The sequence below is a fragment of the Schistocerca americana genome, chromosome 5, assembly GCF_021461395.2.
Source record: "Schistocerca americana isolate TAMUIC-IGC-003095 chromosome 5, iqSchAmer2.1, whole genome shotgun sequence".
Lineage (NCBI taxonomy): Eukaryota > Metazoa > Arthropoda > Insecta > Orthoptera > Acrididae > Schistocerca > Schistocerca americana.
This window is the reverse complement of record NC_060123.1, coordinates 317056841-317081652: the sequence shown is the minus strand read 5'-3', so window position 1 is coordinate 317081652 and position 24812 is coordinate 317056841. Positions and strand designations below refer to the sequence as shown.

Genomic DNA, 24812 nt, shown 5'->3' with positions numbered 1-24812 from the left:
CTGTTCACGTTTCTTCTAAATAGAATTAATTACGCGATAAGGAATAAAGGTATGTAATGCATAAAGCACTGTCGCCAGAGCTGAAATTACATATCATATTGCGTGCATTACAATCGAAAATACTCGGCATGTTATAAGATTCGGTTTTAGTTGGTGATGACGCTTTTTCATTAACACCAACAATTTTTTGACATTAACGGTAATAATTATTAACATTAAGAGCAATAATTAATCAAAGCAGGCCGCATTGAGAAGAGAATGGTTTGCAAACTACTCTCTTGAAGATGGATCTGAACAGTGGCACTAATTCAAAATTCCAACATATGTGAATGAGGAGCACTGCAGCGACGTTTTAAACACATGAATATTGAATAAAGAATGCAGCTTCTTGAATTTGTATAGCCTTCCCTCATGTCAACGATATTGGTTAACAAAGAGTTGGCCAAATCGAACGATGGGATTTCAGTCTTGTAGACGAGAGCATTGCCATAGCTAGAATTACACTTGCTTGTATTTTTCTTAATTCAGTTGTATATGTGGTCCTGACTCAATAAATTTTGCCGTACAGCTCAGATATTGTCAGACATCTATGTTATAATCGCACATTATGGTGTCAGTGGCAGCAGTATGTTTCTTATTTTTGTAATCAGCATCACTGAAATCCCAAACACCTATGCAAAGCACAGATATCCAAAAAGCGAACATTATTCTCCGTTCCCCACTTCATATTTCAGTTTGTCTACACTCTACGAACATACATAACCTCAAAAACTCATGCAACTAGTATCGCCGGAGTGACCAAGCGGTTCTAGGTGCTGCAGTCTGGAACCGCGCGACCGCTACGGTCGCAGGTTCGAATCCTGCCTTGAGCATGGATGTGTGTGATGTCCTTAGGTTAGTTAGGTTTAAGTAGTTCTAAGTTCTAGGGGACTGATGACCTCAGAAGTTAAAACTGCCTCGGGCATGGATGTGTGTGATGTCCTTAGGTTAGTTAGGTTTAAGAAGTTGGAACATGCCGGAAGTGTTCAGTTTCACCCAACGAGTTGCGCAAACGCGCGGCGCGCATGTGCAGTTGCCGGTAGCGCAGTTGCCTGCAACCTAGTGTCGTTTTGTAAACTATGCCTTATATTGTAGTGCAATAGTCTTTAATAGGCGACTGGTAGACTTCAGGCATAGAATTGAAAATCTCGACTCTGAAACAAGCTACACTGCGTAATACTGACTATTAAATAATTTTCTTGCAAGAACACCTCACTACACACTATTTTTTTTTCCCTTTCCGTGGGAGGTTAGGGGGACGCCCCCTTGACCCACGGTGATTTGGAACAGTAATAACATAAAATAATTCGGTGACAGCTACCTAAGAGAACAACAATTACTTAAAAGTAGGAGCCTTGATCCCTCAGACTTTTATTTCAAATGAGCGACTTTACAAGAAAACATATATCCTCATTACAGTTTCTCGTGTTAACTGCTTTCTAGTGCGCATCCGCAGATTCGTGCCACGAATATTGCGTGTGTATCGTGTGCTCAGGCGACGTGAACCACGGCCGGCTCTCAACAGAGGCAGCCGTGCGTGAACCAATCTGCGGTTTCAAACATTTACGGTCGCGTCGCTGCTGCAGAGATACATCTTCAACGCACCAATGCACACCTTTAAAGTGCATCGTGTATAGGAGCTTTATCAGGCGAAGTGAACCAGTCGGTAGTTCCAAAGATGTACGCTTGGAGCGTTGTTGCAGACATTCCTCGTCAAGGTCTATATAGACCTTGTGTATCGTGTATCTGGCCATAATTTATAAGATCACCGTCTGATTCTGTTGTACTTCGCAGCGTCATTTTTTAAGATATCTTCTACGAAGTTCTCAGCTTTTCACCAGTGACACAGATATTAACAAATTTGACCTGCGCTCGTCTGCTTATCGTGAGTAAATGAGATTAATGTCCTCTAACTAAAACTGTGAAAAATCAAGTCTCATCAAGTGCCAGTAGCAACACTAATGATATCTGTGAACAACTCTGTCTCATCAAGACTCTGGAATATTGCGAAGACAGCACACAGACGACCTCATTTCCGTCACTCTTACGCACTGATTAATGTTGCGCTCAAAGCGAATGTTGGTATGGTCCTGTGTTTTCCAACGCTTCAACTGACTTTTAGCCAGGTATGGGGACGGGGGGAAATAAATGCAATACAATAAAACGAATTACAGTTCTGATACTTCACGTACGAATTACCACATACAAAATTATGAAATGTAAACGTCAAAATTAGTTAACCGTATACAGCAAGAATAAATATTGCTGTATTCCATCCCCTAGCCCAAGATTAAAAAAAAAATTGCATTTACGTCGCGTTGAACCAGAGGAAGTTAAAGAGGCGTCATCAAAATTTGGAAGTAATAAGGCCTGATCGCCGAAAAAAAAGGTACGTCCGTTTGAATGGAATTCAGGGAACAACAGAAATACTTGCTCTGATTGTTTGAGCGTGATCAAGCGACCATTTGGTACATTACAATCGATTCATATCCAGTAATTATGATATGACTTATTGCTATCGTACGTTTTTATTTCCTTAGGCTACCAGTACTTAACCAGATTACTATTATGTGGGGTGTCCGAGTAATTTATTTAACTTTTGGCAACTACCGCCACAATAATGTTAGTGCAGTTGGCACAGTTGTTTCACGTGCCGTAATAACCAAGTTTCATGGAGGATGGAACAATAGACCGATTGACAAGACTTTTCAATGGGAGATCCAAACTTAGTATGTTAGCCCTTTATGTACTTCAAATGTAATGTAAATCAGAGTGAACGTACTGTATCGAACTTCATTTCGCTGCAGTACTAACATTTTTTTGTCCTCACTTCACTATGCTGCAACACTGACACTTTTTTGGGTTCCAGATGCACAGAAAAATTTTCTGACGGGGGCATATCACTTTTGGTCCTAGCGTTAAAGAACATCTGTGCGGCCACCGCTGTTTACGATTAATGTAAGCGCTTACCGATTGGACAGCCTGTCAAAATGTACGGTAGTTAGTGTTGGCGCATGATGGGTTAAGAAATCATTTATCAGACTTGATAAGGGAGATATAGGGTACGGTATTACATCTGGTGCCTGGAATAAAGGCTGAAGACTTGCTGTACGGCAGTTCATTATATAATATACTATCAATAAAAATAACGTTGCACTGTAAATATAGCTACAGTCTCGAAACTAGACGGAATGAAAATAAAAGTTCCGTGCAATATGATCTGCTGTAAGATGGGAGTTATTTTGGACAGCTTTTAGCATACAGTATTTATTGATCGCCAACCGGTTATAAAGATGAACACCAAATGAACTTCTGCGACATATTTGATTACGGGTATACAGTTCGCCAAATCATTTTACGTGCTGTACAGAAATTGTATTCCTTTCCAAACTTTGAATTTTAGTTTGGCAGTGGTACTAAAGAAAACTTTTGGACATTTTTATCAGAATGTAACAAATGTTCGTTAACTATCCACTGACTTTGGCGTAGAGTATATGAAATATCAAATCTTGTCCTTTACGTAGAATATTTCATCCTACATCTTTATTAGTGGGCTGACTGTTTCTACAAATTTTTGACAACATGCACTATGTACCTCATCATAAGACTCATTCTCCTTCCTTGGGAAACGCCAAACCTTCAAAGTTAACAATTACATCACATGTTTTGAAGACATGAGGCAGTTTTAATATGATGCTGTTATTAGGGTACAGACAATGCTGTACTCCATGCATCCAAAATACTTGAAACATGTGTCATTCTATTACGTCTTTGGGTCAACAACAGAAATGGACACTATGGGCTCTTTGTCATCTTCATGTGGAGAAACATCTGTAGGCAAGGATGTAAGTCAGTATTCCTTTGGACAAGATTTTGAAAGCTGTGCAGTCAAACTAGAACTAGAAAAGCTGTCCATCTTGATTATAACTATCTATGGGTCACCAGTAGGAAATACCCCAAAGTTCCTTTCGCAACTAGAAACTGTGCTTATAAAGCTTTGCAAGAGCAACAGTAAAAATTTAATCTGTGGATTTTAACATTGAATTTCCATCAACCAACAGTAATCGTAGACAGTTAAAAACACTAATGTCTAGCATTAACTTACACTCAATGATCTCATTCCCAACAGAGATGGATGACTACAACAAAACTGTGATTGACAAGTTTTCCTGGACCCCCCACACAAGATTGTGATGTAAAAACGCAGGCTGCAGTAATTGGCCTATCTGATCATGGTCAGACAGCAGTCCTATAACTCAGCAAAAGAAAAACAGTTAATGTACACACGCAAGTTAGCAAGGGTGCCCATCCCATAGTTAATAGGGGGGGGGGGGGGGTCGGGGTTGGATAGGGCTAGATTTGGAAGTGTGAAGTATTTTTAGTATTTTGGAAGTTAATGCCGACTTAAAAGTAGCCATAGAAAGTTGGTTTCAACTCTGTTAAAAACCTGTGTAACACAAACTTTTAGGTCGGTCATTACCTTGAGAGAAAAATGCTGTCCACACTATATTTTTTCTTTCAGTGAGAGCTGGGGGGGGGGGGGGGGAGACACGGGGTATGGGCGCCCTCACAAGTTATTCGTGTTAGAATAATAAACAAAGAATCGACCAATATCTTTAGAAATAGTCTACAACAGGAACTATGAGAAGAAATTGATCATGAAGACACTAAGAATAAGAAATTTAATTCATTATTAAATCTGTTTCTCAAACACTTTGAAGCCAGCTTCCAAAGACAACCAAAACTAAATCAAATGTAATAGGTAGAAAGTCTGGATAACAGCTTGGATTAGAATATTATGTGCTAGAGAAAGGGAACTTTACCTACAACAGAGGAATAGTACACACAAAGAAGTGAACGTAACTATAAGAGATACTGTAAAATCTTAAATTAACAAGGCAAACAATGAAACAAAAACCATGTGGAAAATTGTAAAATTTGAAACAAACAAGTACAAAATATTAGAAGAAACAGGGGAGCACAGTTAATGGAAACTGGTGTGAACCACAATAATCTGAAAACGGCAGCCTCTGAGTACAATAAATTTTTCCTCTCTCTAACTGAAAAAACAGAAATACAAACATTCAACCTCCCTCAGAAGCTATAAAATTACTTAATCTTACACAAAGTACACCACTGAAAACATTGCACTTCAAATCCACAACAGCCAACCCAGACTTATTGCATATGATGGAATATCAATCAGGGCACTAAAATTATAAGGTGGCTTATCAGCAACATATTGTGCTGTTTATGTAACCAGTCTATGAAAATATGGGTATTTCTTCATAGATTAAAACATGCTACAGTGACACCAATACACAAAAGTGGTGACAGACATATAATATCTAACTATTGGTCTATCTCTACGCTGCCAGTTCTTCCAAAAATATTTGAGGGGGTAGCGTACCGTAGGCTACATGAACACCTAACTCACTCGCTCACTGGCACCCTCCCAATCTGCCTTTAGCAAAGGGCTCTTCACAGCAGGAGCAATATTCAGTCTCACAAAGGAAGTTCTTGATGAAATGAACTGTAGAAGATATCCATTACAAATTTTCTATGATACTGCTAATGCTTTTCATTGTATAAAACATAACATATTAGTACAGAAACTCCTACACTGTGGCATCAAAGACCAACCATTAGCTTGGCTAGAATTTTACTTACATACCAAGAAACACTGTTGCTCTAACAGGTGTGGGTGAAACAATAAAATCAGAGGGGGGAACTATTAAGTATGGTGTTTCCCAAAGCTTGATCCTCAGACCATAAAACTTCTTAGTGCACATTCATGATCTACCAGCACCAGGAAATAAAATTGCAGTTACAGTAAAGTTTGCTGTTAACAAGTATCATGATCAACAGTATGCAATCCTCAATACAGATTAAAACTGAAACAATAACGCAACAAGTATGCAAGTGATTTGCAGCAAATAAACTATTATTAAACCTCTCAGAAACAAATTTAATGCAGTTTCACATAGCAAATAACAAGCTACAAGCTCTCAAAATAGATATCAATGGACAGAAAATAAATGAAACTTCACATACAAGATTTCTAGGAATGCAAAAGGATCCTAAATTAAGATGAAATAAAAATATTGATTACCTGCTGAAGAAACTTAGATCAGTATGCTTTGCACTACGAGGTATTTCGCCCTGTGTTGAGAGGGAAATAATAATGTTGTCATGCTTTGCACATTTCTACCCTCTGATGTCATATGGGATAATATTCTGAGGAAATGCTGCAAAAGTTGAGAAGTTTTCAAAATGCAGAAGTGGGGTGTGAGTTGATCTGTGGTGTTTCAAATCAGACATCCTGCAGGTGCCTATTCAAGACAAATAGAACCCTGACAATTGCAAGTTAGTGTCTGCTAGTTGATGGTACTTGTAAACAACATCAGAAAACTTTTCCAAACTAATGATGCAATCATGATGCAAGTCAGAAGCAAAGCCTCCATAAAGACTCAGTAACTCTCTACACAGCACAAGAGGAATTATCTTGGCCGGAATAAGAATTTACAAAAAACTCCCACTGAATATAAAAAAAGGACAGTGACAGTCCTTATGTATTGAGGAGTAAACTGTAACAATTCCTCATAAATCATACCGTATAAAATTTAAATGAATTTCTAGAGCTATAAGATTTCTAAAATATGTATTATGTTATAAATCATGTAAATTGTATTGCAATGCATGTAATATTGTATATCTTGTACGTATATTGTCTGCAGTATTGTTGTTTTTCTTGAAACCTTGAATGTAATATTGTATGTCTTGTATTGGTGTTGTTCCCATATTGTTTGTTTTTCTTCCCTTGTTGCCCATTTAATATTGTATTCATTGACCTGTGCTATATTACTGCACAATCTTTGTACTAGTACGTTCCAGCACAATTTTTGTACTGCTACATTACAGCACAATCTTTGAACAAAATATAATTTAACAGGACCAAATAAAAATCAATTCAAATCACTGTGATACTTTGCTATAAAGATTGCACTTTCCTCAATGTGCACGTTAGTTGCAGATTGTTAACGTACTTTAGATGACATCATAGAGGTTGGCAGCAACTACACTTTTTTCTGACACAACATTTACCTTACTCCCTCTCTTCATAACATGTCTCTTTTAAAGAGTGTGCTCTCCTCAGTGTGTGCCTCGGGCATGGATGTTTGTGATGTCCTTAGGTTAGTTAGGTTTAACTAGTTCTAAGTTCTAGGGGACTAATAACCTCAGCAGTTGAGTCCCATAGTGCTCAGAGCCATTTGAACCATTTTTTCCTCAGTGTGCATGTTCGTTGCAGATTGTTCATGTACTTTAGGTGACATTGTAGAAGTTGGCAGCAACTAAACTCTTTTCTGACACAACATTTAGCTTATTCCTTCTCTTCATAACATGTCTCATTTTGTTGTCACCATATAGTCTTATTTTTCCTTACTTTTCTAGAAGTACTTCACCCACAGCTCTGTCATCAAACTCAAGATTTTTTCAAGAATTGCTTGCTTAACTCAGTGCAGAACCTCATTACTATTCAAGAAAGACCTTGTTTTGTGTCCATTGGGGAGGGGGGGGGGGGGGTCTGATAGAGGACTATAATTTAAAATCTTATTACATCAGGATATTTCCAATCTCTGACAAATTAATCTCTTCTTTTTCTAGATTTGTATGAATTCTCGTATCTGATACACCAACAAAGAAAGATTACTTTGCTGTATAATATAATCATATGGATTTGCAAGGTTTCAATGGATACAATCAGAAATTTGAATTAACAGAGCAGTAACAGATTTTAGCAGAACTTTTGGCAAGCTGTAGGTGCAACTGTTTCTGGCCATGGATGTTAAGGTGTTGCGCAAAACTGGATGTATAAATGACTTAGAAAGTGACACAAAATTAAGTCTATAGTCACTTTGTAATGCTATTTAATGGCATTAAAAGATGTTTGGCAGCATAATTATTACAATGATTTTATGGGCACCCATAGCTGCCACTTGACAGTCAAATGGCATACACCTGATAAGCATAACACTCTGATGTTGGCTACAATCCACCTTTCACACCTCAGTTTGCTTTGCTGCCACCACCTCCCTACCCCCATACCCTACTCACTCCCTTAAAACTCTCTATAATCCACCAAAGAAACCTACATGGAATGTACGCCCACTATGTTTGCTGTAAGCCCATTACCAACAGCAATTCACTTAATGCAAAGAGCATGCAATAAAATGTTTCAGAAATGGAGGAAGATCAGTTTATCTTAAGAGCCATGTCTCTTATTCATCAATTTTGATGGAGAGATGTATGTTTGTCATTATCTACATGGAGCTCCACTGTGCATGATGTTCACAGTACAGTGTGGTAGCAGTGATTGTCATGTGTGCTACATATAACTGTAGATGGTATGGACCTCCGATTTGTTGAGAGAAAGATATAACTTGTATCGAATGTAAAACTCTTATTGTAAACTTGGTGGATCTGATGATGTTGCACTTTTCTCCAAATAGTTATGGCCTCATCTTTCATCATCCATTTTACACACCCTGTGTAGTAATTCGAAGGGGGGAGTGAGAAAAAGAATGTCTGATGTTTGCAGGTCACAGTTTATCAGATGTTCACCAAGTTTATAATTATGTAATGTTAATAAGCTGAAATTCTGAGACACAGAGGTGAAAACACAAATCTAAAAGCAAAGATATGGGTAACAAGAGGCATAAAAATATTGAGCAACACAAAAAGGGACTTTCTCAATTACATAAAAAGTTCCTTAAGTTATATTACAAAGTAAACTCTAAAAAACTGATGCACCATGAAGGAATTATTCGAATGGTATGGAAATCTGTAGACAAGATGCACATACACACTATGTGATCAAAAGCATCTGGACATCCACAAAAACATAAGTTTTTCATATTAGGTGCATTGTGCTGCCAGCTACTCCATATCAGCGACTTCAGTAGTCATTAGAAATTGTGATAGATCAGAATGGGGCACTGTTTGGAACTCAAGGACTTAAGACGTGGTCAGGTGATTGGGTGTCACTTGTGTCATATGTTTGTAGGTGAGACTTCCACACTCCTAAACATCCCTAGGTTCACTGTTTCAGATGTGATAGTGAAGTGGAAACTTGAAGGGACATGTACAGCACAAAAGTGTACAGGCCGACCTCGTCTGTTGGCTTACAGAGGCTGCTGACAATTGAAGAGGGTCTTAATGTGTAATAGGCAGACATCTATCCAGACCATCACACAGGAATTCCAAACTGCATCAGGATCGACTGCAAGTACTATGACAGTTAGGTGGGAGGTGAGAAAACTTGGATTTCATGGTCGAGCAGCTGCTCAAAGCCACACATCATGCCGGTAAATGCCAAACAACACGTCGCTTGGTGTAAGGAGTGTAAATATTGGACGACTGAACAGTGGAAAAACGTTGTGTGGAGTGACAAATCATGGCACACAATGTGTCAATTCAATGGCAGGGTGTGGGTATGGCGAATGCCCGGTGAACACCATCTGCCAGCGTGTGTAGTGCCAACAGTAAAATTCAGAGGTGGTGGTGTTAAGGTGTGGTCCTGTTTTTCATGGAGGGGGCTTGCACCCCTTGTTGTTTTGCATGGCACTATCACTGCACAGGCCTACATTGACGTTTTAAGCACCTTCTTGCTTCCCACTGTTGAAGAGCAATTTGGGGTTGGCGACTGCATCTTTCGACATGGTCGAGCAGCTGTTCATAATGCAAGGCCTGTTGTGGAGTGGTCCCACGACAATAACATTCCTGTAATGGATTGGCCTGCACAGAGTCCTGACATGAATCCTACAGAACACCTTTGGGATGTTTCGGAATGCCGACTTCATGCCAGGCCTCACCGACCAAAATCGATACCCCTCCTCAGTGCAGCACTATGTGAATAATGGGCTGCCATTCCCCAAGAAACCTTCCAGCACCTGATTGAACGTATGCGTGCGAGAGTGGAAGCTCTCATCAAGGCTAAGGGTGGGCCAACACTATATTGAATTCCACTAATACCGATGGAGGGTGCCATGAACTTGTAACTTGCTTTCAGCTAGGTGTCCGGATACTTTTGGTCACATAGTGAATGTAGATATGATGCACATATACAGACAAACAAATGATTACAATTTCAGAAAAACATGGTCATTTATTAAAAAGAAAGAACTTCACAAATTGAGCAAGTTAATAATGCGTTGACCTACCCCTGGTTCTTATGCAAGCAGTTATTCAGTTTGGCACTGATTGGCAGAGTTGTTGAATGTCCTCCTGAGGGATATTGTGTAAAATTCTGTCCAGTTAGCACAGTAGATCATCAAAAATCCTGAGCTGTTAGAGGGTCATGCCCATAATGCTCCAAACATTCTGAACTGGGGAGAGATTCAGTGACCTTACTGGCCGAGGTAGAATTCGGCAAGCACAAACACAAGCAGTGGAAATTCTTGCTAGGTGCAGGGAGGCATTATCTTGCTGCATATCTGAAGGAACAGGCACTGCAGCCTTCATGAAATACATGAAATGTATTTGCAGTTGAAAATATGGGCAACCACCAGCTGCGTAATGAAATGGTGACAATGAAAATTTGTGCTGGATCGAAACTTGAACATGGATTTACCAATTATTGTGAGGGTTTACCTTACTATTAGGCTATTCAAACATGACTCATGGCCAGACCCAAGCTTCTATAAGTTGTCAATCATGTGTCTACAACCTGCACTCATTACATATATTCCTGTACAAGGGAGACATTTTAATCAAATGTCACTTGCCCTTGGCAGGTACATATGATATTGCTGCACCTGTGCTGTAGACACATGGTTGATAACATACGAAAGTTTGGGTCAGGCTGTGAGTCGTGCCCGCATAGCCTAATGATAAGGCAACACCTATTGATAAGCGGGGAATCTGGGTCCGAGTCATGGTCTGACACAAAATTTCATTATTTTCATTCCATTACACAGCAGATGGTTGTCCATATTCCCAACTGTAAATAGATTTTATGTATCAATTCTGGTTGTTGAATCGTATAACAGGCATCACTCGGCTTAGTATCCTGCCACCATCTGGGCCAACTCCAGACACTTCTTCACTGGTCACTGGGGCTTAATTCAAAGCAGGACTCATCACTGAATACAGTTCTTCTCTATTAAGTGAGATTCCAGGCTGAATTTGCCCAACAGCACCACAAACTGGCTTTTTGGTGTACAGAGAAGTTCAATGGTAGTCAGTGCAAGGGGTACCACGATGCAGCCCCCTTTCTGTGAGCCACCAGTTAATGATCTTTGTGGTAAATGAAGCACCAGTTGCACATCAGATTGATGATAATAATGAATCCAGGGCTCTGAGTGCCTCTCTGATAATTTCTCAGTCTTCACATTCTGTCGTCTCTAGGTCGACTGCTTTCTTCTTGCCGATGTCTTAGGTCATGGTTCACCCATTTTTGCCAACATCGTCAAATGGTGGCACTGCTGCTATTCTGATATCGAGTGATTTACCGATTACTCCAACTTCATTGAGGCCAACTACTCATCCTCTCCCAAATTCTGAGATATGTGAATATTGTTCATGCTTCTGTCTGCAAGGCATAGTTACTGTCAAACTAAGTACACAGAATGAAATTTGTGAAGACTTTGTGCCCTGTATCGACATGTCCTCTAATTACTATCCTTGCCAGTTGTTTGGTCAATACCTGTATGAATACCAATTTGTGACTAATTTGCATAACTCCTTCATGGTACATTTTCTTCCCCTTTTTCTTAGATTGTAGATTGAGATATATGGACAAGTCATACATCAGACACGAACAATGGCTAATGATAAATTTATATTAGAATTATAAAATAAAAGCAAAGCAATGTGGAAAGTAATAAAGCAGGAATGAAATAGTAAAAAGGAAAATATCGGCGTGAACTGTGACAAGAATTACTGACCCCCAACAGATTGCAAATCTCATCAGGCAGTACTATGCAAACAGTACAATAAAATCTGATAATCAATAGCCCAAACAACCACCAGAACAAAGTAAATTTTTTGCTTCCACACAGTCTGTTGGATGAAACGACACCAAATGAAACATACACAATTAAAAACCCTCCAAAAAATGCCCTCAGGAGTTGATGGTGCTCCAGACTTCACCATTAAAGAATGTATTATTAACATTGCAACACTCCCTTGCAGATATTATCAACTCATACTATTCAATAAGGAACCTTTCCTGACTGTCTTAAAAATTGCCAAACTGATCAATATTCATAAAAAGGTGCCAAAGCAAATTTAGAAAACTATACACCAGTCTCTTTGCTATCAAGTTTTGCAAAAATCACTGAAAGATTCATGAATAACAGATTAATGAAAATTTCTGGAAAAGAACAAAATCCTCACTAATGCCCAATATGGTTTTCGGAAAAATAAATCTATGACTGGTGACATCTGTACGTTTTTACAAAATGCTCTAGAAGCAATGGACGAAAAACAAAATGTGGCTGGTATTTTCTTAGATCTAACGTAAGCGAAGCTTTTCACATCTTAAAGCATAAAATCATGCACGGAAACCACCAAAAGTGCAGCATTAGAAGCATTGCATTAATACCGTTCTCCTCATCCTTAACAAATCAGAAGCAAACACTTGAACTAACTGATAGCCCCAGATGTAGGAATAATGAAAAGAGGAGTCCCTCAGGGATCCACTTTTGTGCCTATACCTTTCTTCTGCACAAAAAAACCTAGATCTAAGCACTGAATCACAAATAAATACCATCTTTGTAGGTGACACAAGCAACTTTCTTATGGGAAAACTGCACAACAACTACAAGTAAATGTAAGTTAAGCTACAACCCAAATAAAATAGATTTGAAGGAAATAAGCTAATAATACATACAGCCAAAACAACTTTTCTAAACTTCTGTTTATTGAGGGGAAGACTCCAACTCCTCTGTGACAATAAACTGCAGTGGAATTGCACCCTCACTGGAAACAAAATTTCTATTCTTATGACTTCAACAGTATTTTAAATGGCACACAAATAAGGGGGGGGGGGGGGAAATGTGGCACTGAAGGAAGTGCGCTATAGCCTATGTTTACTGGCACACAAAACAAGTTTCCACACTGTTCGAATTGCATATCTAGCCCAGTTCTACAGCATTCTACAGTATGGTAGCACAACTGCTAGCTCAGTCATCTCATTGGCACAAAAAAGAGCTTTAAGAGCAATGTATTGTGCACCACAAACAGATGCCTGCAGGTCCCTCTTTCAAAAGTCTTTGATCCTCCCACTTTCATGTATTTTTACACTAGAAACATGTACATGTGTGGGAAAGAATGTAAAAGAGATAAATAAAAACTTTAATATACTGTACACGAACATAATTAGTTGAAAATAAGGAGGTAATTTGCAGTCATTCATTATATTTGCAAAAGACCTAAAGAATGTAATAGATATGTTGCTGGCTCAAAATAACATGAAGTTGCTTTTAATTACAGCTGCTGCAGTTAAACACAAAACAATGTCTGAAGTCACTGGAACAGAAGCAGAGTTACTGAAAATTTCAGCCATGTTCAAAGAACACATCCTTACTGATATATTGAAAGATGTGAGTGGGCAGTCAGATGTAGCACTCACGGGTTACACATTGTCTGCATTAGATGATAAGGGAGAGTGCTATACAAGTGACATTAGAAGAATACGAATTCAAGGCACATCACATAATGGCTCTGAAGCACATTCTGTAGCAGTCGTTATTAAAGCTCTACCTTCTAATATTTGCCATAAACAACCATTTGGATTGGCACAATTCTACAGAAATGAAGTACACTTCTACAAAGAGGTAAGAAAAATACACTTCAGTGAAAGCTTATACATTCAGTTTTTATTTTCTTCATAATCATTGTCATCATCATACAATACGTGGCTTGTTCAGAAAGTAAGAAAAAGTGTATTTGAAAATATTACAGTATGTTCATGACACTTTTTCCACATAATTGCCAACCCATTCAATGCATGTGGTCAACCATGGCATACACTTCTTTATGCCCTCAAAGATCTCACCTGCCAACTCCTTCCCTCACTTAAGAACCTCTTTCTAAACCTGCTCATCAGTTGAAAATTTTTATTCCACTCCTCTGCGCCTTCACAGGGAACCAATCAGTGGGCTACAATGGGTGGTTCTAAACATCCTAACCAAATGAGTCCAGAAGCACTTTGGTGGCTAAGACTGTATGAGGACAGGTGTTGTCCTACAAGCACATTCCTCTCATTGGCATTCCCCTTTTGTTTTGAACAAACCTTGAGTTTTTTTAGGTGTTCACAATATTGTTTTGCATTGATGGTCTCCTTATGAGGCAGAAATTCAATCAAAATGATGTCTCTTCTATCTCAAAACAATGAGCCATGATTTCCTCTCCTGAAATGGTGATTTTGAATTTTTTGGCACGAGGAATTGGTGTGATGCCTCTGTGCAAACTGTCTTTTTGACTCATATGTGTAATGATCTACCCACATTTCATCATCAATCACAATAGAGCTCAGAAAAGCCTCACCTTCCAATTCAAGTTGCTGAAGAAACTTATGGGTGCTACTGACCTTGTTTTTCTTGATCTGCTATGTCAGCATTTTGGTACTCATGTTGCACAGTTTCTGGTATCCTAACATTTCTGTGAGTGTCTTGTAAAAACTAATTCTGTAGAGTTGAGGAAACATCGCAGAAATTTCATTCACTGTCAGCTGTCAATCATGAATAGTTTCCTTGATTTTTTGCACCAATTCGTCAGTCAAAATGGAAGGTATCCACTATTCTGTTCGTCATGAACATTTATTCTGTCTTGACTAAACTCCCTACACCAATTGAACACAGTTGTTTTGTTCATAGCACCTTCACAGTGAATGATTCTGATTACCGAAAAATTTTTGGTAGGTGTTACTCCTTCCACGAGTAGGAAGCAGATCACAGCACCTGATTCAAACCTGTTGGGATTTCTTACTGTCATATTTGATGCAACTGGACACTGCAATGTAAATGTATGTTCTACCATGTTTTTGCGATGCTCCCTCTGGTCAGGGGATCCCTCTACCACCCAGTGATGAAAAAAACCGCTGCCCGTTATGGTTGCAGTACACTTACTGTCTGAACTTACATAGTAATATACATCACTATTTACCATACACAACAATCATTATCAAGTGGGGGTGACATGTCCCCCCCCCCTCCCCCCAATATTTTTTGAAAAGCAATTTCAATTTTTTGAGTCTTTGTTGACAAAAAATGGCACCACTGCATGACTATATCTAAGCTTAATTAACTACACATACCAAAATCTCTTTGTGGTAAGAATTAATGGTTTGCACAGTTTACTAACAAACCAGTGAAGCAAAGCTACTTATATTATTAACTAAAAAGACAATATTCCCAGTTTTAATGAATTGTGTTGGTATGTGTCTGAGTGATGAAGGAGTGGGGTGGATTAGCATGAATATGTGTGGTTTTGCTGTAAGTGAGTAGGAGGGGAGGCCAGGGGCCGGATGGTTAACATTCAAATACTATGTGACAATCAGTTCCAGTCCTGTGTTGGTATAATAATAAAGTTAGTCAGTGATGTGTCAAGAGGAATTTATATGAAGAGTGTTCAAGGCAGTTCATCCATAAATATTGTCCAGATAAAAAATCTAATCACCAAGCAGCAGCAGCAGCAGAACACACACATACAAGACTGTTGTGATTGGCAAGCTTTCGGAGCCAAAGGCTCCTTCTTCAGGCAGAAGGGTTGAAGGGGAAGGAAGAAAGAAGGGTGAAGGAAAAGGACTGGAGAGATCTAAGAAAAGGGGCAGATTTTGGGAAAGTCACCCAGAACTGCGGGTCAGAGGAGACTTACCATACGAGATGAGAAGGAAAGAATTCAGCCCTTCTGCCTGAAGAAGGAGCCACTGGCTCCGAAATCTTGCCAATCATAACAGTCTTTTATGCGTGTCTTCTGCCGCTGCTATGTGAGTAGATTTTTTATCTATCCAATTAAATAATTTTATCAATGATTGATTGTTTTCCTTGTTACATAAATATTGTTCCTTTTTTAAGACAAAGGAATGGTGATTCATAAATATTTATTGCAAAATGTAAGCCAATTTACTCAATTTTCATAACAGAAGAAACATATTTAGGTCACTATAGGATGACCTGTGTAAGATTGTTATAGCTTATGCTCCTGATACCGTATTTAATTACTGTTACTGACTTTTTAACTGCTTACATTTACATCCCTAGTTTCTGAAATTTCCTATTCATGTTTCTAAATTATTTTTAGTGTCTGAAAAATAAACTAAATGTATGTATTAGCCTATTTATTTACTTTTCCAACTCAAATAGAGCTGAATTATTTTGAAAAACTATTCAATTTCATATACTTTCCACAGTTCTTAAGGACATAATACACAATAATCGTACACATACTGTCGATAAATTTAAATGTTAATATCATAACGTTTTTGTACTGGGTAATTGCAAAATAGGTTTTATCCAGGCTTAAACTGGCATGCTTTAGGAATTTTAAGTGCCATTGCAAAATATGGTACGAGGTATCCAGAATGCTCCAAAAAGTGGTTGTAGGTCGTAATTTTTTCAACTTGTTGAAGGGGATTTCTTGTTTAGACTGCACTGTGATCTATACCCTATTTATTGATTACATACCCCCCTCCCCTGCCCTTCCCGGCCAACAATTAGGTGCTGGTGACTCCCATGATATAGAGCTGTATTGAAATGGTTCTTGATAATTTGTTTTCAGTTAAAAAATACTGTGAGAATGTATGATTGACCAGATTTACACTTTGTTTTATTGGACAATTACAAATAATAATTCAATCACAATGTTAAAGGTAGTTTACAAGAAGAATTGAAGCTCAAAGTGCAGGCAATTTGAACAAGACATTTAACTATGTTTAGAACTACCCCCATAACTCCTTTTGTAAATTTCTTCCAGTTTTCTTATTTCAGCATGTTTGAAGACATATTCTCATTTACTCAAACTGAACAAAATAAAATGATACAATGGTACACCACATGCTATAGAAACAAAATTGTAGAGGGACCCGTGGAAAACGGCAAAATTCGTAACTATGTTACTTGGGACGAACAGTTGTATCTCTCACACGTGTATGGCATACTGTTGTTTTCTGAGGCCTTTCCCAGAAAGATTATAGAAAATAATATTAAAAAAGGGTGAGTTTTATGATTACATTAGGCTCTTCCTAACAGTCTTTTTGGCAGGTAGTGCAAATAATGACAAGTAAAGCAAAATACTGTTACTCATCAGGCAACATTGAAATTATAACTTGTTTTTCAGAAAACATGTACTAAAATTCTGGCTTTCAAAACTACAGATACATTTTCTTAAGCAGGAAGAAAAATGATAAATATAGGTTGAGATGATAAAGAAAGGAACTGAACCAATTAGTACATCAGAAAAGGTGGAGGTTCAATGAGAAAAACCTGGTCTTCCCTTCGTGCCTATGTGGTAATCTTCCTCTCTCCTTATCAGAGGAAATCTGTTCTTTGTCAGTTTCGCATTGGCCCCACTTAGCTGATCCACAGTCACATCCTCCAACGTGACCATCTACCCCACTGTGGTGTGGAGCCCTTCTGACAGTGTCCCACATCCTATTGGACTACCCTAATTTGGTCACCTTAAACTTGATGACATGTTACCCAAGATGCTAGCAGACAATGCCAAAATGGCTGATATGTTTCACCTGTGAAAGTGGTTTCTACTCTTCTCTATGACATGGGGCACATTATCCTTTTCGGCCATTTAGCCCTTTGGCTGCTGCAGCCGTGCATCCATCAAGCAGGGTCGAGTGTGCACCGTTGAGGCCGCCTAATCCTGATAACTGCGCTAATGGCTTTCCCCAGGTCAGGAACACACAGGTGCCACTAAGGCGGTGCGCATAAAAACGTTCAGAGTACCAGGTAGAAGGACTGGTGGCGCGAGTAAATATGTTCAGAGCACACAGGGACAGGTACAAAGGCATGCGTTAACACGTCCAGAGCAGTTAAAGGGTTAAGGGATTGGAGGGGTGCCCCGTTGCCTGCTCCTACCCAGGGGGCTCATGTGTGCCTTTGATCAGTGGTCTGGCCTGGCTCCTGCTCTGCCCTCTCAACCTTTTTAACCCATTATCTCCCAGTGATCTGTTTTTAGACTCTATTGGTTTTCATTTTATTACTAATAAAAAGGTAACTTATATTTAATTCCAATATTATATTATAAACTTACATTATTGATAATAATTATTGTAATTTTTCTATTAGTGAACACACAAACAATGGGATTTTTCTTATATTTTAAAATGAGGTCACAATTGCAGCACATTACTTTTTATATTTTTCTATGTTTATCAATTACTACTTAGTGTCTGTTGAGTCTGGTTGGGCTTACATTGTTGTTTAGCAAATGTAAAGACAATCAATCTATTTTTTGACCTGGGATGAAATGGTGTCATCTGCTGACACAGCTGTAATAAAAGCCATGCAATAATACATCTAAAAACAAAGATGATGTGACTTACCAAATGAAAGTGCTGGCAGGTCGACAGACACACAAACAAACACAAACATACACACAAAATTCAAGCTTTCGCAACAAACTGTTGCCTCATCAGGAAAGAGGGAAGGAGAGGGAAAGACGAAAGGATGTGGGTTTTAAGGGAGAGGGTAAGGAGTCATTCCAATCCCGGGAGCGGAAAGACTTACCTTAGGGGGAAAAAAGGACGGGTATACACTCGCACACACACACATATCCATCCACACATATACAGACACAAGCAGACATATTTAAAGACAAAGAGTTTGGGCAGAGATGTCAGTCGAGGCAGAAGTGCAGAGGCAAAGATGTTGTTGAATGACAGGTGAGGTATGAGTGGCGGCAACTTGAAATTAGCGGAGATTGAGGCCTGGTGGATAACGGGAAGAGAGGATATATTGAAGAGCAAGTTCCCATCTCTGGAGTTCGGATAGGTTGGTGTTAGTGGGAAGTATCCAGATAACCCGGACGGTGTAACACTGCGCCAAGATGTGCTGGCCGTGCACTAAGGCATGTTTAGCCACAGGGTGATCCTCATTACCAACAAACACTGTCTGCCTGTGTCCATTCATGCGAATGGACAGTTTGTTGCTGGTCATTCCCACATAGAATGCATCACAGTGTAGGCAAGTCAGTTGGTAGATCACGTGGGTGCTTTCACATGTGGCTCTGCCTTTGATCGTGTACACCTTCCGGGTTACAGGACTGGAGTAGGTGGTGGTGGTGGGAGGGTGCATGGGACAGGTTTTATACCGGGGACGGTTACAAGGGTAGGAGCCAGAGGGTAGGGAAGGTGGTTTGGGGATTTCATAGGGATGAACTAAGAGGTTACGAAGGTTAGGTGGACGGCGGAAAGACACTCTTGGTGGAGTGGGAAGGATTTCATGAAGGATGGATCTCATTTCAGGGCAGGATTTGAGGAAGTCGTATCCCTGCTGGAGAGCCACATTCAGAATCTGATCCAGTCCCGGAAAGTATCCTGTCACATGTGGGGCACTTTTGTGGTTCTTCTGTGGGAGGTTCTGGGTATGAGAGGATGAGGAAGTGGCTCTGGTTATTTGCTTCTGTACCAGGTCGGGAGGGTAGTTGCGGGATGCGAAAGCTGTTGTCAGGTTGTTGGTGTAATGCTTCAGGGATTCCGGACTGGAGCAGATTCGTTTGCCACGAAGACCTAGGCTGTAGGGAAGGGACCGTTTGATGTGGAATGGGTGGCAGCTGTCGTAATGGAGGTACTGTTGCTTGTTGGTGGGTTTGATGTGGACGGACGTGTGAAGCTGGCCATTGGACAGGTGGAGGTCAACATCAAGGAAAGTGGCATGGGATTTGGAGTAGGGCCAGGTGAATCTGATGGAAACCCACGTGATCTACCAACTGACCTGCCTACACTGTGATGCATTCTATGTGGGAATGACCAGCAACAAACTGTCCATTCGCATGAATGGACACAGGCAGACAGTGTTTGTTGGTAATGAGGATCACCCTGTGGCTAAACATGCCTTAGTGCACGGCCAGCACATCTTGGCGCAGTGTTACACCGTCCGGGTTATCTGGATACTTCCCACTAACACCAACCTATCCGAACTCCAGAGATGGGAACTTGCTCTTCAATATATCCTCTCTTCCCGTTATCCACCAGGCCTCAATCTCCGTTAATTTCAAGTTGCCGCCACTCATACCTCACCTGTCATTCAACAACATCTTTGCCTCTGCACTTCTGCCTCGACTGACATCTCAGCCCAAACTCTTTGTCTTTAAATATGTCTGCTTGTGTCTGTATATGTGTGGATGGATATGTGTGTGTGTGCGAGTGTATACCCGTCCTTTTTTCCCCCTAAGGTAAGTCTTTCCGCTCCCGGGATTGGAATGACTCCTTACCCTCTCCCTTAAAACCCACATCCTTTCGTCTTTCCCTCTCCTTCCCTCTTTCCTGATGAGGCAACAGTTTGTTGCGAAGGCTTGAATTTTGTGTGTATGTTTGTGTTCGTTTGTGTGTCTGTCGACCAGCCAGCACTTTCATTTGGTAAGTCACATCATCTTTGTTTTTAGATATATTTTTCCTACGTGGAATGTTTCCCTCTATTATAACCATGCAATAATAGTATTGAAATGGTATCATCTGCTGACACAGCTGTAATAAAAGCCATGCGATAATAGTATTCGGTTCTAGCACTGGTGTTGGTGGTTGAAATTTATTTTATGCAGTGTAGCATAATAAAATAGAACAAATGCAAGCAATTATGATGCAGTGTTCAAAGGCATTACAACGAATGAAGTGTTGCTCATTATAAATAATTATAATTTTGAAGGACTGATTGATGAAAACAATGAAAATGTTGATGTGGTTGTTGTTCCTCCGGATAATGATGCTTTAACTGATGAAGATGAGGCAAATGATGGTAAACAGGCACTGAGAATATTCTGGATGTTCCTGGATCAGTGGAAGTTCATTTTGGGGGGACTGTGAGTAATAAAGTAATGGGTAGTGAAGATAGAGTAAACTGAAGAAAACAGAAGGAACTTTTCAGCCAACTGCAGACTTACAGTAAAATGAAGCCAATATATACTGCAGCTCCTACACATGACATTTCAGCTGATGCAGCTGTAGAAGAAATGTAAAACAAAATAAAGGACCTCACACCACTTGAAGTTGGAGAAAATATCTTGAATTTCAATAATGTATGATCATCAGAGAATCAGTGCAGTATGCAAGTTGTTCTAAAAACATACAAGGCTTCTCTTTCGACACTGAAGAACTGAGAGTATTCCCAAGCTTACTACTTTTGTCAGGGTACCACAGACTTCCATCAGAAACACCATATTATTGGTCTTAAGATGATGACTCAGGACTGGAAATCATCAAGAAAGCTATGTTGCAATATATCAGAAGATAAAATCTTTAATTGACTTTAATGATAATGATCAAGCTGAAGACAACAAACATGGTAGAGAATGCAAGGTTAGACCATTAATTTCAAAGATGAAAAAGTTCTTCCAGCAGTTTGATACATTTTCGGAAAACTTGAGTGTTGATGAAATGACTGTGAAGCATTATGAGTATCACACACTAAAACAGTTCATTTGAGGCAAATCACGTTGATTTGCCTATAACCTATGAATATTGTGTACTGCTAATGGTTACTGTTTCAATTTTGATTTGTACTGAGTGAGGTAGTGCAGTGGTTAGCACACTGGACTCCCATTTGGAAGTACAATGGTTCAAACCTGCATCTGGCCATCCTGATTTAGGTTGTCCATAATTTCCCTAAATTGCTTAAGGCCAACACTGGGAGGGCACCTTCAAAAGGGCACAGCCTCTTTCCTTCCCTAATCCGAGCTTGTGCTCCATCTCTAATGGCCTCGTTTGTAACGGGACATTGAGCACTAATCTCCTCCAATTTTGATTTGTACACTGGCAAGGAAGTGACAAAAAGACTGAGCTTGGTGTTGGACCTAGGGTAGTGTTAAATATGCTGGAGTGCACTGAAAATTCTCAGGTTCATACTATTTATTTCGACAACTATTTCACTAGTTGAGATCTCTTGCTGCATCTGCGACACATTCCATTTAAGGCAACAAGTACAGTGCAAGAAAATAGAACTGAAAAGTGCTCTCTTGAAGAAACAAAGCAATTGGAAAAAGTACTGCCTTTTGGCACTTATGACTTTGCCTTTGATACAAGTGGTGAAGTTCTGTTTGTTAAATGGAATGATAATATGATAATAAATGCATCTGTATTGGCACCAGTTTTGATAGTGTGGAGCCACTTACTTCTGCAAGTAGGTGGAACAGAATAGCTTAAGCATAAAACAAACATTCAACAGCCACAGTTTATAAAGAATTACAATATAAATATTGAAGGAGCAGACCATCATGACAGGCTTGTTGGGAAACATGCCACTTCTTTACATGGCAAGAAATGGTACAGGAGTCTCTTTGCAAGAATAATCGATATGGCTGTTGTGAACAACTGGATCATATACCACATGGTACATGGAGCAAGATCTCTGGATTTATTGGAGTTCCACTGATGTCCTACTGTTCAGTATCTGAAAATGGCTACCAATTGCAGAATGAGACATTCTTTATCAACACCTGGAAGAGCGTTCCGTGAAGTGAGGTATAATGGAAAGGACCACTTTATGTCAACACGTAATTCCCAAAGATGGTGTCAGTTTGAAGGTTGCAAAGGTAGATCACTGACATTTTGTGACAGATGTAACATTATACTTTGTCACGACTGCTTTCGACATTACCCCACAAAACAAGATGGAACAATGTAAAAGTGTAAATTGGTGGTTAGAGCTGAAAATCTTTGGTTTTTACAATGATAGGTTGTTGTAAAGTAAATTTTAGCTTTTTCTCCTAATACTGAAAGATGTGTGTAATACAAAATAAAACAACAAGTAACAATATAATAAGTATATGTAATTTTGTTTATTATAAGTAATTAACCTTTACAAATAATAGAGCTATTATAATTTAATTATGAAAATGAATATTCAACAGAAATAAGAAAATCTAAATGTTTGTATTAATGTCAGATACTTTGTCAGCAACTCTATTCATCTGAGTACTTTAAAAAATAAATAAAGGATTTATTTATGTTATTTGACATCACTATAACATATATCATGGGAAAATGTTGTTATCATTCTCGTCATCATCGTTCTCTTTCCTGAGATTTTATCAATATTTCCTTGTTGCTAGTTTTCTTGTGGTAATGGATGCAGAGGGTGTGTCTCCCATCGCAAGATGTCCTGGGGGCCTCCAGCTGCTTTCTGGGCGGGGCACTCTCCTACCTTCACCCATTTACTCCTCTTTCACTTCTGTTTGCTTGTATCTCATGGTGTATTTGATTCTCAGATACAACAGGATTCATCAGAATATATCTTTTATGTCCTCCCTCTCTTGGGACTCCTCCTGGCTTGAGACATGAAGGATTGAGGGACTGATGATTTCATAGTTTGGACCCTTTGACCTCATCAATCCATCCATCTTCATGAAACCTCATATTTGTTATGTACAGTATGCAGAAACATAAAATTGATGGTTTTAATATCAAGGCTATATAAATATAACTTCTTTGTACCTGCAGGAGCTGTCAGTAGCTTTCGTCTTGCATTTCAGGTACTTGAGAAGATGATGGCATTTCAGAAGAAGAAAAAGCCGAAAAATGTGTTTACACAAATTCCAAGGTTAGTTTCAAGACACGCAATTTCCATTGGACAAAAGTGATCATTGTTAAGTCTCACTGTGAAGGAGGATGTTGAGGGGTATGGAATGAGACAAAATATAAATTAATAAAAAGGTGGCAGTCAGAAAGTACTTCTCTATGCTGTATTAACAATTCACTACAACTAAACTGCTACCTACCATTTGTACTTACACAAGTAAAAATGGATATAAAAGAATTAGCAAGAAGGCAAAAAAAATCAGTTTTGTTAAACAGCTAGTGTTTATCTACTATTACATGCTTCATAGTTATGTAGCTATTATTATGAGAGCCAACAATTTTCATTACAAACTAACCAGAAAAAGAGGCAAGTTGCTTTTTGCATTTAATACTCCACTGCCTGTACTTCGTACCATAACAACACTTTGAATGAAAACATTGCATCATATATAAATAAATTAAATTGGCAGTGGGTCAATAGTAAGTGTTAAAGCAGCTCAAAAAGAAGTTGCTAAAGTGGTGCATCTGACACACACTGCCTAATGATCTACCTTTACATTTCTCAAACCAGAGCATTAAATATCCACAAATAGATTGCATAACACATCATTAGTATACGCTATCCACTCTTTTATAGGGGATACACTTTTATTTTGTCAATGCAATTGACTGAATCTTTCACACAGTCATGTTTTCTAACAATAATTTCTTCTCTACTATCTCACTCTCTTTCCTTTGCTCCTTTCTTGCCTAGCATTTGTAACAATCTGTTGTTGTGGTAATGCTATCTTCCTTAAGTAATCAGTCACTACATAAAACAACCTAGTATCTAGAAATAATTAAGAGCTCATAAGAATAGAGGGTGGTAGTTCATGGTGAAATGAATCAGTCCAGATGATGTTGCTTTAAAACACAAATCAAAAAAAGTTTTGCATCACCTCAGTTCTGAAACCTGTACAGAAAAATGGAATAGAGATCAACATAAACATAATTTCCGCCCTTTCTATTGCTCATGAAAACCAAACAT

General features: G+C 39.0%; 1 protein-coding gene across 1 annotated transcript in view; it reads left to right on the top strand.

The window, feature by feature from the left end:
* Positions 1-1791: 1791 nt before the first annotated feature.
* LOC124616680 overlaps positions 1792-24812 on the top strand; it is a 40524-nt gene continuing 17503 nt past the window's right edge. Inside the window, exons 1-3 of the mRNA XM_047145010.1 lie at positions 1792-1924; positions 13534-13877; positions 23740-23807. Coding sequence (XP_047000966.1) covers positions 13557-13877; positions 23740-23807 — 389 coding nt within the window. The 5' untranslated portion in view covers positions 1792-1924; positions 13534-13556. The remainder of the gene's footprint in view (positions 1925-13533; positions 13878-23739; positions 23808-24812) is intronic.